The sequence below is a fragment of the Corvus brachyrhynchos genome, unplaced genomic scaffold, assembly GCF_000691975.1.
Source record: "Corvus brachyrhynchos isolate BGI_N302 unplaced genomic scaffold, ASM69197v1 scaffold34, whole genome shotgun sequence".
Classification (NCBI taxonomy): domain Eukaryota; kingdom Metazoa; phylum Chordata; class Aves; order Passeriformes; family Corvidae; genus Corvus; species Corvus brachyrhynchos.
The window spans coordinates 5,789,000-5,804,753 of record NW_008238126.1 but is presented as its reverse complement, the minus strand read 5'-3'; the positions used below and the strand labels follow the sequence as shown (position 1 = coordinate 5,804,753).

At 41.8% G+C, this 15,754-nt stretch overlaps 1 protein-coding gene across 2 annotated transcripts in view; it reads left to right on the top strand.

Annotated features, from left to right (window-relative positions):
- The window catches only part of GLIS1 (GLIS family zinc finger 1), a 182,930-nt gene that overhangs the window by 56,751 nt on the left and 110,425 nt on the right, over positions 1-15,754 (top strand). Inside the window, exons 1-2 of one of the 2 annotated variants that reach the window (XM_017733479.1) lie at positions 6,626-6,630; positions 7,582-7,584. The exons of the other annotated variant lie outside the window; for it this stretch is intronic. Of the exons in view, the coding sequence (XP_017588968.1) occupies positions 6,627-6,630; positions 7,582-7,584 (7 nt within the window). The 5' untranslated portion in view covers position 6,626. Of the gene's footprint in view, positions 1-6,625; positions 6,631-7,581; positions 7,585-15,754 lie in introns of those variants that run through there. 2 annotated transcript variants of the gene reach the window in all.

Genomic DNA, 15,754 nt, shown 5'->3' with positions numbered 1-15,754 from the left:
AGGAGTGCTACATTCCCTTTAAAGCTTTGCTTCAAGTAGCATTCCTCTGTCATCACTGTGTTTATAATGCTGCTTTCAGGAGAGATTTGCTCTTGTGCTTGCCCAAATCCCAGAGGGATCTGTAAGGAAGGTACAAAACCGGAGGAGCATTGAGATCCTGTACTCCCTTTGTGGAATAGGAAGGTGGAGGAGAAGACATTCCTAAATGCAGATCTCTTCATTAGGTTCTGTTGCTCCCAATTCTTTGAGCCTGTGTAGGTGCCAGTTGAGCTGATGCAGCAGAGGGCAGCTACTTCCCAGCATGTGCCATTTGTCAGATCCTTGAAGTCTTGTGCTCAGTCTTGGGAATAGGTAGGAAATAACAGGTCTTTTGGTATGCCTTTTCCAAAATGTCCTCAGAGTTACACCCTGCAAGGTTAGAGGCATGGACAATCACAGGGAGGGAGGAGCAGTGGGAATGTTTCATTTTATTGTGAGTTTGGGAAAATGTCTTTGGTGTGTAGTTGGAATGTGTTGTTGTAACTAAGAACAATAAACATAATAGCTGAGAATACATAGAAGTATTTCAGGATGTTAAGGAGTGACCAAAAAAAAAAAAAGATTTGTCTTGTAAAAGCCCATTTTTTCTGCTGGATAATGATGTAAACCCTGTTTATTTTCAAGCAGGCAATTTGCCCATCTGTTCTGATGTTACTGTCCAGGTTTGTTTGCTATTATTCTTTGATGGGAACGCCTAAATTGTTTACAGTTCACAGCAAGACCTATTTAGTTGGGTCAATTGGTTTCTTCATGCATGTAAGACATTCAGGGAGTGGTTTGATATGCAGATGGGAGGAATCTGATGAAAAACTGTAGAAGTGGTGAAGGTGATTTTTACTTCTGTTGAGTCTTGCACCTGACCCAGCGTTAGCTATAGTTTTAAACTTAACACTTGTGTCAGGGAGAAACTTGAAAATAAATCATGTTTTATAGTCTCGATAATGTGGTGTCTGTTCCAGCTGATGCTTTATTCCTTCAGTCCTTTGATTCTTTCCATATGAAGGCAGCAAATACTTCCATCAGGTTGATACGGCTTTTTCTTTCCTTAGAAGTTGGATACCTTTAAGAAGTTGGCTTGAGCAAATGCATCTCTAAAATTTGCATAAATAAATCAACTGTGTACTGTGGCTTTTGTGATGTTCAGTGTCTTTATTATTTGATGATTAAATGTAATGCAATTTACTAATGAAGAGATGTATTTTGAAGAGCAAAGGTCAGGGCCAGATTTGAAGACTTCCATTGCCTGAAATGTCTAAAGTAATTTTAATCAGGAAATTTACTTGCCATCATCAAAGCACTTTTCCTTTCATGATTTGAAAAAGTCTTGCTGCTGATGTTTATAATTATGGAACACCACCATCAAACCCTTTGCTCATCAAACTTCATTACCATGATTTATTTGACATGCAGTAATACTTGTAATGCAGAACAGAAACAGAGCTATTGATTTACCAGCAAATTCATTAAAATTGTGTAAGTATTATTGCCAATAGATACACAAGGAACATAAATTATTTTGTTCTGTTTTTTGAGTTACAGAGGGACTGTCAAGGAGTTCCATATAAAGCAGGGCAGAATGCTGATATTTCTGTACATTAGCAGACTCTGTTGGAATAGGTTTTCGTATTTAGAGATCTCATACTGTCACATCTTGCTTACAAAAGTATTTTGGTTGGTGCAGCCCTGTCTTGCAAGGAGACATATTTTATGACCTGTAATGAAGCAAGAGTATGGTGAGTGAGATACCAAGACTGTTTTTTAGGTACTATATAGATGACATAATGGGGAGGGAAGATGGTTCGCATTTTTCTGCATCACAAGTTTCAAGTTCATCCAGAAGCTACCATGTGTTTAAAATACTTTGCTGATATCAAGAACTCCTTAAACTTGTTTTTATTTATGTTAAAGTGATTCCAGAAGTGCAGGGCAGGGCATTTGCTTGTGTTGTATCTCCAGGCTGTTCTTTTTTGTTGTATCTTTTAGATTTTGTAGGACGTTCTACAGCATCTGCTCCAGTGGAGCTGCAGGATTGATCAGTATCTGCCACAAACTGGTGGAGTGACTTTGCTGTTGTCATTAGTAAGTGCTGTGAATTGTAGGTACTGTGCAGGAAGGAGAGCGCCATCCTGTTACACCAGTGATGGAATTCTCTGGAGAAGCGTGAAGACTGAGTTGGGCTCTGGAGTGAGTTTGTCTCTGTGGGATTTACTCATGGAAGATTGGACACTGGAAGGAACTCCTGGTGCACTTCAACTGTGCTGAGTTCAAGGGCACATTTTGTTCTTCTTGTGTTTTACTGCTTTCCTTGGAGGGTTTGGATTTTTTTTTTCCCCTTGCTCTTTTCTGTAGGCAGTTCCATTTTGTGCTTATCAAGGCTCTGCCAGATGCCATGCTGAGCAGTGTGCTTCTTTCCCCAGTACACAGCACCTACTCCACTGTTATTTGGTTTCCTTGCCTAGCCTCAGGCAGGATTTGTTTTTTTAATTACAAAGTTAGTTTTTTTCTTTGGACACAATTCAAACAGCTAACAGTAATGCTCATATATCCCTTGATGCCTATGACGGGTTTTCCATGTAAACAAAAATTGCATCTGTCCTCAGGGACTAACTTGTATGAGTATATATCATGAAAACGTTGGCTATTTTTATAAGGTATGTAAATGAAAATGGAAAATACTGAGAGGCTGTCCTGGAATGTGAGGAGCTTATATTTCTGTCTGAACTTGAGTAAGCAAACCTGTCCTTGCTTTTAAAAATGGTTGTTTTATTTGATTCAGGGTTTCAGTTTTGGCTGATTGGTAGTGTATGACCCTTCACGTCAGTCTGGATCTAATGGAGATTCCAGTGAAATCACAGAATTGAGCAGTCAGGAGCCACATGAGACTGCAACAAGCAGATAGGAAATGAAAGCTGAGTTACTCACTGGCCTTAAAATTTAGCGGTTCTGCAAAAGGAACTGGAGTCAGTGCTGGAGTGCAGGGAATTTCGGTGATTTGCATGAGCTGAGAACCTGCCTCATGATCTCCCAGCAGCAGGATTTGACTGTGCTGTGCTGCGTGTCTGTAGATGGAGGACAAGTTGGGCACCAGCAGAAGTCCTGGGGATGTGTGTTCTGATCAGCTGGATCCACAGAACCATCCTGGGTAGGTCGGGCAGTCCCACACAGCACAGCATGAGAATGGCTGGACAGACAGTATTTCCTTCCCAGGATTTTTTCTGAACTTTACAGGTTTTCCAAGAACATCCATTCCATGTGTGCAGTCGTTGCTCTTGAGGTGCATAAATGTTTCTGGTTCTAGTAGAAGACAAATTACTATTGTGTTGATGTTTCGGCTCTTTTAAAGAGCCCGTGGATAGGAGCAGATGTGTTCATGGAAGCACTGGGCCTCAGGGCTTTGGCATCAGGATAAATTACTAGAGAGTAACAAATCACCTCGTGTCAGTTGCTCACTTGTGAGTAACCACATGCACAGTCCTTCCCTGCAGCACCTCCGCCACAGTGAAAGGTACTTCAGCGCTCTTTTCTGAAAGGAAAGCTACCTTAAATTAGGTTGCACTTACTTCAGGAAGGTACCTGTATGAGACAGTATAAAGTGGTTGATAAGTAGAAAGTTGCCACCTTGCAGTGTGACAGAATTCTAGATCTCTTGAGTTTCCTTTCACTTTAAATACAGTATTTTTTTTCCTAGTCCAAAAAGAAATCAAAACCAGTTTTATCTTCTTCATCGGTTTCTGATTTCAGAGCATGTTGGTATCTCCCTGTTACTTTCTTTGGAAGTTCAAAAATGCTCTTGCTGCTCTATTGAAGAAATACCCTTCCTTAGAGGATTTCTGGTAGAATAAAAATTCGGCAGTTTAATTTCCACACTCAAATCACAGCATTCCCCTCAGAAAAATTATCTTTCTTTTCCTTTCCTGACTGCTCAAAAAGAAGAAGAAAAAAATTAGGAAGTTCTCCTTAGGTTTGGGCTCTGTTAACTTGATTGGCTGATTTCCTTATGGTGTTTCTCCAGAAGAACATAGGATCTGAAAATCAGTGTTGATCCCAAAATCACATAAGTCCTCTAAACTGGATGAAGTGGAAGGAAGGGAACTGAAATGGGAAGAAAGGTGTCCTCCTTTTCAAGCAAGTATTTCTTTCAGTTGTTTTTGTTCCATGAGCACTGCCAAATCAATCCAGTGGAGATTGCAGTCTGGAGAAGGCTCTCTTCCCACCTACTCCAATGTCAGCCATGTTGAAGATCTCTACACCCAGTCCTGGCCAAAGACTGTGTTTGAGTGAGATGTTTGGCTTTCTCCTGAGCTGATGTTGAGAACAGTAAAGGATTGTTGGGAGCGTCGTGATGAGAGACCCTGGCCTGGGCATATCCTTAGTCTTGGAGCAGGATGAATCCTGCAGCCATTCCTACTTCCTGTGAGGGGGCAGCAGTCATTTGGATGGATGTGGAAACTGCAAACATCCCAGATTCCCAAGGCAGACTGGAGGGAGGGAGAGCCAGTTTGCCTCCCTGGTGATGACAGGCCTTGAGGCCTTGGAAATAAGGGTGTGAGGGATGGGATGGGAGGGCTGGGACAACCCAACAGCAAACAAGCTGGGCAAAGGGAGGGAGAAAGTGGTGACAAGGACTCCAGGGCTCCTCTTCTTTGTTTTGCTTTTGTCCCTTTCTATTGTTTTTCCCTGTCGATGCAACGATGAAAATGTGACTACGCCACAATTTAAGGTGAACGGGAAGTGACTGAAATCTGGTACTACAAGAAAATGTGTTAAATTACTGTCTTAAGCTGGACTTTCACATAGAGCCAGATCTCAGATTTGACTGAGCCTTGGGCTAACTGTACTGTGCCTGATTTCTGGCTGCTCCTTGGCTTGAGCTATTACTTCATTACCATCGAAACCCTAATTCCCAGAAAGCATTTCTCAATCTTCTGAGCACTAAATTCAGCTTACTTTCCCCAGAAAGCCTCACCAAAATGTGCTCTGGCAAGGCTCTGACTACCTGTCCTTTCTCCAGTGGGTGATCTGTTGGGGAATGGGCCTTGCAGTGCAGTCTGAGCTAATTTGCTAGAAATGAAGACAGACTGTAAAAGGTACAGCAGCCTACTCAAAAGATCTTTCTTTCTCCCTTTTCCTTTGCCTTTGATTTGTTATAGGAGGCATGTCTGGGGTGGGGACACTTGCATTGATGAATGATGATGCATTGGGATGCTTCTGAAGATCCTTCCCTGTGCTCTAAAATTAACCATGAAGGTTCCTCCTGTCTGTCAGTGACAGCAAAGGCTTAGGAGGTTTAAGAGTTCAGGCTTAGCTCCAGTGAGTATCCCAAAATATATATGTCTGCAATTCTGGAGCCTGTTTGAATTATTCAGACTTCTTCCTGACAAAAGTCATGCAATCCCCTGTGTGCTCTCTGGCTATACTTCAAGATACTTTTTGTGGAGGCTTTATATTAGGTCTTGCCAGCAAATACATAAAGCATTGAAATGGGGGTGGCCAGACAGCAATGTTTTGACAGTAACTTCTCTATATAGGGTGATTGTATGGTCCTGCAGAACTCGGGTATCTATTGGTCTTTAATATATTTATTTTGTTAGTATGCCTGTGAGATACAGAAATGCTATTACTCCCATTTTACCAGAAAGCCATAAAGTGCAGGCTGAACTCAATGACTTGCCTGAGGGCCATCCAAAATGTGAATTATCAGCTCCAGTGTTCCAGTTTTTGCTGTAATCCAAGGACCATCTACCTTCCAGGCCATCAAGTAGATACAGGCAACACAGTCTTTGAAGAGAAATCATACACTGTTGAAGGAAAAGCTAAAAGTGTCCTAACCTTACCTTAATTAAGGTGTCCTAAGAAAACAACAATGAAATATATCAGCTGTGGTAGAAGTGTTGAACTCGACAGGGAGGCCTGAAAGATTTAGACAGTAAAGGGTCATTTTTGAAAGGATAGTAAAATATGTGGACTATATGGAAGATGAGTTCCATTAATCCCTGAAAATATATCAGTCCTATCTGTCATTTTTGTTAGTTGGCCACACTGGTGTTTCCTGCATTGAGGTGATGCAGTAAAACTTGGAGGAATTTGTACAGTTTATTTCATGTTGCTGGAATCAAGCTGGAGTTTGTCCTGGACAGTCACATTTACAGAACTTGCTGTTTGAAAAGCCTGTGATGCCGTTTCTTTCCTTGTTCTGTTGGGTGTAGTCCACCGAGACGGAGATTGTTTCTTGTTCCTGTAATGTCATGAATTAAAGTGATCCTACTGTAGTTTTGTTTCTTCTTATAAAGGAGTGCAATCTTCCTGAATTGCAGTTAGTAGTTGTTTAAAAGCTAATTTTTGAAAATAGTACTTAATTGTGCTCGTACTTCGTATAAGCAGGGCCTCTGTTAGGTATTCATATCAAGAATTGTTATCCTATCATCTAATAACACTAATTCCATCCAGGAGCATCCAGGAGGCACCAGTTGCAGCAGAACACACAACTTGCTGGGTGTCAGCACCACTTGCTGTAGTGCCTAAGACTTTAATTTTCCCACCAAACCTGGCTGATGTTGATATGCTTGCAAGTCTTGCAAGTTCAAAGCATGAGTTAGGACAGCAACAGCACTGATGCATCTGAGGAAATTCTGGCTCCATTGACTTTGGCAAAGAATTATGAGTGGGTTTGAAGATTTTAAAAATACTTGGGGAATTAGCAGTCCTTTTTCTCTACATAAAGTATCTTTTCAAGAAAATTTGACTGTGTTAAGAAAAACTTGGTCTCTGCTGAACTTCAACTGAGTTATTAAAATAATAAATCTTCAGACTTATCGAAGCTACTAAAATGTTGGCAGCATGAACATGTAAGGAAAAAGAAGTAATTTCTGGCATGATGCATTCTTTTTATTTTGCATTTTGTTACATTTATATATGAGTCCATTGTTGCCACTTGCTTTCAATAGAAGGCAGTCATTTCACAAACCCTTACTCTGGTCACTGAGACAATCTGCAATCTTAACAAAAAGATTAGATTCAGATAACTCAACTGACCTTTCTCAGAAAAATAGCCTGATAATATTTAAGGACTGCCTTGACTGATGGTAAATTTATCTTCCAGTATCCTTATTAAAGAATCAACAGAGATGTCTCAAGCACTTCACCAGTAGAGAGAGAGAACTAAAACCCCACAGTGGTGATGACTGTTGTTGCTGCAGAATGAAGACAGACTGTCTTGCAGATTTTTTTTTGCATTGTTCTGTTCGTGTAAACATCAGCATTTCAGTGGAGAATCGTTAGGAAGCTTTTAGCAGTGAAACACTCAGAAATGTCCGTGGCACACTGTTCACTCATGGAAAGTTAGAACCCCTGTGCTAAATCCTATAAACTATATGTAAAAATGTATTGTTTTGTTTAAGCTGAGGCCCCACCATTGATTTCAGGGTATGTCACAGTGCAGTAAAACTGTGGCCTTCGGTATCTCCCGAAAGCATCACTGTTTTGTGAATTACACAAGAGACGTTAAAACTTGATGTCTGGAGAACAAGATGTAACATGCCTTAGAGGGTCAGGGTCATAGTCAGTGTCAGCTTGGAGACGTAATGTTTTCCTGGCAAGACAGCAAGACTTGCCATCCCTTTGGATTAGGAGGAGAAGGGACGTTTATAGGTAGAGCTGAGTTTATCCTTGCGAGAACAGGGCATCCTTTAGGGCTAGGAATGGTATATTGTACAGATTCTGTAGCACAACCTGGCCTGAGAGATTACAGGGGGGTGAAGAAACGTTGCTGGGATGTGACCAAAGGTCTGCAGTGGGTGCTAGTGCCTGAGGGAAAATAGTGACAATTAAAATATGTGCAGGCAAGGTAAAAGAGTGAAAACCCAGTCCTTGTTGTTCTTACTGATTTTGTTATCTCTCAGATAAAAAAATTCACAGACTTTGGATAAGGTTTTGGTTGCAAGGTCGGGATTTGATTCACTAAGTATTCATTAATTAGTTCCTAATTAATTTCTAATAAAAACATAGAGATAAGTCATGGAGAGCTCAGAATCCATTTCTTGATTCTGCCTCATATTCTTGTCTTTCAGAGGGAACTTTGTCCAGTGTTTCTCATTTACAAAAATTCATTATCAATGTAAATCTCATCCCCAGGTGTTTGCATATCTCTGTAAAAATACGGTGGTTTCAGAGAAATTATGTTTAGTTTTATAACAATCACTTTTCCCATAGTGCAACCCAAACTGCTTGAATTGAAGGGTCTCCTAAATAAGAAAACTTCTAAACTTCAAAAATGTAAGAGGCAAGGATGCAGTGCAGCAGGATGGAGATAATAAAACATAACAAAGATATACAAACAGATGCATCTGTGCTTCAGCAGCATCCTGTGAGCTGTCAGGTACCACTTAGCAGAGAGTGTAGCTACATTTGTGCCATTTGTTTCTGCTAAGAACAAAGGATGTATTTCAAGTAAGTTATTCTAGCAAAAACAAATATCTGCTGTTAATTTTTTGTTTATTTTAGTATTTATTTTATCTTTTATGTTTTTTGCTTATGTTATTTTTCAAATGCATTTTCCTTTGTATCCTTTTTGGTTTCCTGCTCTGTACATTGTGTGGGGTTAAGGCTTGTCTGTCTTGTTTTGTTTGCACATCACTAGCAAAAGAAAATTGACTTTAGGGCAGAGATTTTGGGCAAGATGGCAATATGAATAATGAAAAGTACTCAGTTTCCTGTCTCCTTATCCCAATTGATAGTGTCACTGTATTGCTATGAAAAATAACTCTGTATATAGCACAGTGCAAATTGGGAAACTGGCCTCAAAATACCTTCATGTCTTGTGCTGAAATCCCCTCCTGACAGGCAATACTGAATTTAGAGTGCTAGGGTTTTAAAAATACAGGGTTTCTAAGCAACAGTGTTTATAGAGGGAATACTTCTTCTTCCCAGTTTTGCCTTTGACTGCTGTATCTATAAAATAGCTTAAACCAACAGGTTTCCATGTTGCAAAGTGATTAATTTTGATACTAATGAAATGGGGCCGTGCTGCCTTCCTCATGCTCCCTTGTACTTGCAGTGTTTTGTGGGCAAGGTGCAGGATCTTGTGATGAATGGGTTGCTTTGAGCATTCTCTTCATTTTACAAAGCATATTGTTCAGGGCTGGTTTTGTGAACAGCAGCTCAGTGATCCATAAAATAACATAAATCATAGGATAAGAACTTGCAAAGGAAAACCTGGCATGGACAAAAACTTAGCTTTATTTTAAACATTATATTCTAAGGAACGGAAGAATGTGGTACCACAAACTATGGAAAATGCTGTTTTACTAAGAAAACAAGTTCTGCTTGTCCCAGTGCTGCGTGTTTCCCCCCTTTCTTCCAGAAGATTTATGTAGTGACTTTCACAAGCCTTATGGCATTTTGTTGAATTCCAAAGGAACTTACATAGAGATGTGTGTGATAGGATTAAAACTCAAGCATCTGTCATTTAAATGCTAATCTCTGTGGATTAGGAGAATTTGGCAGTAATTACCAGAGCCAGTGATGGTGCATACTGATTTGAGGTAATCCCTGATATCCATTGCCCTGTGCTGGGAGAAGAACCAGCACTACCTTGTGTCAGGGCCAAAGCAAAGAGAGCTAATAGATACTGTAATAGATACTGGCTATGGATGGCCTTTCAGAGGATGCAGAGTCCTTTTGCATAGGATGGGTGTTTGTTAGCCCCAGCTGCTGGTTGAAAGGCTCCTCACTGCCGCGTGTAGTTGAGCAGCGCAGGGCAATTGGCTGGGTGTTTATAAAAACTAGTTTAGAGTAGCTAATGCATGAGATCACTTAAAAGGAGCGCTGGGATCTTAAGCAGCTAAAAGAAACTGTTGCCTGTTTTAATTCAAAATCTTGATTTCAAAGACAGTCTGGTGTGATTTAATGATTATTCCTGATTTTATTTTTTTACAGATGATCTAAAACTTGGAATAGTGATTTGAGACAAATGGCACAAACATTTTCATGAGGCAGTATCAAGCATATTTGAAGAGAGTCTTATTTGCCTGTATGTCTAGATTGTCATAATGGTATTAATCTCTACATAGTGTCCTGAATCCATGCAGTATTCCCACATACTAATGTTTGCATTGGCACTCTCATGTATGATGGATGTGCAAATCCAGTCTTCTCCTTCCTGATTTGACAATTTAGGAGGCTGCTGTGGCAGCTATTTCTCCTGCAGCCTTCGGAGACTTCCTCATTAAATCTTGCCGAGTTTACTATCAGGTGCTGCATTTTGAGTTACGGAATACCAGGGTAGAAGGAACGTCATGGATCATCTGGTGCAACTGTTCTTGGCAAGAGTATGCTCAAAGATCATAGGATTGTTTAGTTTGGAAAAGACTTCTTAAGATGCAACTTCTAACCCAGCCCTGCTGAGTCCACCATTAACCCATGTCCCTAAGCACCACATCTACACAGCTTTTAAATTCCTCCAGGGAGGGCGACTCCAGGGCTTTCCTGGGCATCCTGTTCCAATGCTTGACAACCCTTTTGGTGAAGGAATTTTTCCTGATATCCATTATAGACAAGGTGGTCTAGCACCAGCTGCATCTTAAAAGTGACGGATGTTGGGGAATCCATTTTGGGAGACCTCACTCTTCTTTAGGGAGTTCATTGTTGTTCAAGCAGAATGTGTGGCAGGAGATTGAGAATATAATTTATAGTATAAAGAAAAAAAAAGCCAGGACGTAAAAGTTGTTTTTTAGGGCACCAGTTTCTTGTGCCTTTTTTTATTATGTATTCTTTAGTAACTAATTCCTCCAGGACAGTTTAGATCTGTTCGGCTTCAGGAGGAGCGTGTTGAGTGAGCATGGAATGGAGTGCACAACACACAAGATCTAATCTAGCAATGGCATGTGTGCAAGTAAAACTCTGTATTCATGCATTGCCCCGGGGATTTCACTGGGGCTCTGCCTGGGCACCCACTTCTGCCTCCATGGAATAAATGGCAAATAGGAGTCATGTGTCTGAAAGCAGCACAGAGCTGTCAGATGCTTGTTACAGCCAGACTTTACTATTTGTATAAACACTGTAAGCACTCTATTGCAGAGCTTGGAAAACATTTTGCTTTCCCTTCTTTGTTTTGGTTTGATTTTATTTGCATGCATGGTTTTACATGTGAAGAGATTGACCCACTATAACCAACCAGATCATACAAAAGGTAGAAAAAGGTTTTACAAGCAAAATTTGTTTCCTTGTGTCCTTTCCTTTCTGGAACAAAGGTTCCCCAGAAAAACCCCTATTTGAAAAGGTCACTGATTTGCTCATAATGAATGTTAAAAAATATAATCAAGATATCTGCTGGTTTGTGAATGTGGGTTTGCGCTTTATTGAAAGTGGATCAGGCTGAAATGTTTATTTTAGACAATGATTCTGAATACTGAGATGTACAAATATTAGTCTTTCATCTGTCTTCAGAACAGGCAAATACTGGGAGATGAACTTGCTCATACTTCCACTGCCACTTGGGTAAAGTATTTCAGACACTGAGGTACAAATTTTCTTTTTGCTGTTGGCTCGTTTTTCTATATATATTCAGGATAATAAATGTAGAGAAAAGATACATTCATTATTGACTTCCTAGAGACTGGCCATCTGATTTATGGCTTCAAAGTGTCTCCATTTAATCTGTCAAAACTGATTTTAAACTTCATTTGTCTTCTGGTTTTGGCAGCGCTTTTTACCTTGAATTCAGCTGTTTGACATGCATTGTACTAGAGTCACATTTTAAAAACATTTACAGTATGTTGCAGAAAAAAAAGGTTCAAGTTGGTACATCTGCTTTCAATATTATGCATCTCTCAAAGTGAAAACAATTTGAAAGCTGGCATTGGGAATGTTCTTGTTGTAGCTGTAAGCACAGCACTTAGGTAACTTAGAAGAATAGAGTAATAATTACAGAAAATGAATTGTCACAGAATAACATTCTCCTGTGATTATCACCAATTACAGTTAACAGCTCCAGCGGCCTTGCTGATTAGATGCAGAACATGATTTCCCTAGACTGAAAGATGGGCCATTTCTCAAAAGATTTTGTTAAAAATTACTTTCAGAGATTGAGTTTCTGCGAATGGGTCATCAAGAGCCCCCTCAGGCCTGGCACAGACACCTCGAAGGTCAGGGTGACTCAGCATCTCTGGGGCTGATAAAACTTCCTGCTCTCCCTTTGCCCCAGCAGAGCAGAGCCTCAGCTTCGGGCTTCTCTCCAGACTCTTATTTCAGGCACTGAGCACTGCTCCTCTCCTGACTCTGAGTGGGAATAGTGGGAGGAGAGTGCATTTCAGGTGGAGGGGTAGTCCAGCACGATGGAGCTCGGTACCAGGTGAGACCTTCAGCAGTGGTGCAGCTCTGCTAGCGGGGCAAGAGAGAAATCTTGGCCAAGTACCCACAGCTCCAGGGTCCCCTGTAGTGCCTGTGGCTTTTAATCACAGCTGCAAAGGCTCATTTTTATCAGAACACCCTTCATCAGCCTTCCCCCATCTTGCATGTTTTCACCTTACTGTCACTGTATATTAGTTCTTTCCTGCACTAGTCTGGATGATTATCAGTGAGGGAATATTGCATGAGTAAAGCTCATATGAGAGGATGAATTAGCGAAAGAAACACAGGGTAATGGAAGCTGGGTGGATCTGCTGATGGTGCAGGTACATTAGGAAGGCCTTAGGAATATTCTGCAGAAAGGCCTGGAAACAGAGTGAGGGCCAAGAGTTCCAAGTCAGAGGTGGAGCCTGTGTTATGAAGACCTCCTGGTAGGGGCTGTTGACAGTAAGAGTGAAAGAAAGGCAAACTGAAGGTACAGCTGGTGGGACCTGTGTGTGGTGACTTACCATCCATTAAACAATGCCAGAGACTGAATTTTTTAAGTGCTGGTAGGCAGACAGTTGTCAGTAGAAGCAGTATGATTATGCTATATTTGGATTTGTAATTGAGATTACAAACCAGATTGACTATGAAGGTCAAGAGGGAGAAGAAACACACAGAAAGAACTAAGCTCTTTGAAATTAAGAGAGAAATGAACAGGATCCACCCTCTGGAGAGTTCACTGGAGTAACTTCTTCTCCCAGTGCATCACAGGGTTGGTCATGACTCCCATGCTTACAACAGAATAACCTGGTGATGATGTGTGCAGAGGCTGATACTCCTGGTCTGCATTCACCTCAGACCTGCATGGTGTGGTGTTGGGGGATTCTTGCCTGTATTCTCGTCAATGCAAGGGAGACTTTGAGCAGTTTCATTTGTTTCTGCATGTGTCTGATCCTGAGCCTGGGGTTTTTATTCTTTCAGTTATGCTCTGTAGCTTGGAATGCTTAACAGAGCCAGGCACAGGCAGTGCATAGGGATGAGAGTGCTGGAATAGAAAAATAAACAGCGGAAACCCACAGCTGAACTACCAGATGCTGGTTGTTGAGACTTTTTTATAAGAACACAAGGACTCTGACTGGGGTCATTATCCCCACCAGCCACTTGTCAGTGTAAGTCCCTCTTTCTCTTCCCCTCCCGCACCTCCACCATTTATCTCCACTCCTCCCTATAAAATGTCCCAGTCCAACTGTGACTGAAATAACTGATTAGCTACTATTTCCCTAGAAGAGAGGATGCCCAGTGTCCATCCAGGCAGGGTTGTGCAGGCCACCATATCACCTCTGGAGACATTGCTGTGGCAGAGGGCTTGCCTTAGACTGTAGAGAAGCAGATCACTGCACAACAGGATGCTTAGACAGAATTTACTTTCCTTCTTTGCTGAAAGCACTGAGGGGGAAGTGTGAGAGGTTCCCTGTTGCAGGGGCAGACCGTGGGGGTGTGTGTGTCTGAGATCTCTCCGTACCCCTTCTCATGGTTCCCTCCCTACTTTCTGTCCTGCCAGCCATTAACTGCTAGTCTTCAGTACCAGTTCTGAGCCCAGCCCCACAGTTCTCTCCTACACTTCGAGAGGTTTGCCATGCTGTGCTTGGCCCATGATGCAGACAAAAGATACGGAAACCTTTAGCTACAACTGTGCCAAGACCACAGCTGCTGTGCTGAGTGGCACTGCCTCATCACTCCTTTGTGCTCTGCTGCCTGCATCTGTCAGTCTCTTAAGCTGTGAACTTTCTGAGGCAGGAGCCACATTTCTGGTCATTCCTGTGCAGAGTAAACTGCAACGACATTACAATCTTTCGTGCTTTGACAATATTAATGAATAAATAACAGGATATGCTGTAGAAAGTTCTCACTGAATGTACAAAGAATGGTCCCCTCTCTGGTGCTGAGGAGGAGGGCACAAGGTTCCCTCACACCTCTGCTGTGTCATGCCTGTGTAGGACAAACACTACCTGTATCTCAGAAGGAAAAGCTGGGTATAGGTCCTTTGACATGACTGCACTTCAGTCAGGTGAGGGTGAGGAGAGAGGCCATGGATGATCCCGAGCAGACCACAGTAATTCCAGTGCTGTGGCCTTTGCTGGATGGATGTTATGCAGCAGAGAGTGAAGAAATATCAATGGCTTTAAAGGGAAAGCAAACCTAAAGCAGGTGTTACATGTGCCTGACAGTGACTGTAGTGCATAGCAGTCATCAAGGGTCTGAGTCCAGAAAGAAAGTCAAGAGAGATTCCCACCAAAGCCAGTAATTGTTTCCTTTTTAGCTTGTTTATTTTCTATGCAGTTAGCAGAACGTGACTCTTCATTATGGGTGGTGTAACCAGTCATTAGCTGTATACACATGGCTGGGGTTCAGTTTCACAGAAACAGGATACGTTGCTTTTCGACACTGAGAAGAGGAAAATGCACTGACATACTGGGCATGCAGGCTTGAGCTTTGGGAAGCCACTCTTGCTTGTGTGGGACTGGTCTCTGCAGCACACGAGCTGGTTCAGTAGAGCTTAGTGCTTTCTAAGCATCTCCTGTGTAAGTGCCTGTGGCTGACAGTGCAGTGCCTGACCTGGCCTGGCCTGTGAACCACTCTCAGAGCAGTTGTGCCAGCCTAGCCTGGGCTGATACAGCCACTGGAGACAGTCTTGGATCCTTGCTTCAGTGCCAGGACTTGGAAGCAAATCCCACCAGCTTAGACATCTCTGCAGCATGCTCTGAGGAGCCCCAGTTTGGCTGTTGCTCGTGTCTTCTTTCCTTGCTTTGCTTTCTGGAAAACTACTGCTAATGATTTGCAGTGCAAATAACGCATGAGACTTGCTTCTGTCGTATCACAAGGAGTGATTTTGGAGCTGTGCTGTTCTCACGTTTTCCCTCTTGCTGACTTGCTGACAATGAGATGGAAAAAATTCTTGGTTTTCTCTTTTTGCGAACTTCCAGGGGTTGCATTCCTCCCCCTTTATCTCAGCTAATTTCTTAGTCAGCGTGCTCAGGATCACATGGATTCCTGCCAGGTAAGTAGGGATTTTTGTGAGCTGTAGTCTGTTCAGTTGGCAATCATTTTAGCTGTAAAAAGCCGTGGCTTAGCATGGGGCTCAGATGACACACACATTCAGCTTCCAGCTCCTTTATTTTTTAAATGGCTTTAGTTACTCCCTCTCTGCTTTTTTTTGCAATCCAGCCATAGGGTTTAGATCTGTTCTGTAAAACTAGTGCTAAACCAAACAAGGCAAACCTAAGAAAGGCTTAATTAAAATGACAGAAATCTCACACTCACTGAATCTATTGCTGGAGCTCTTTTCGCCCTGTAAACAAAAAAAATTCAAATGGCTGTCCCCTTCACC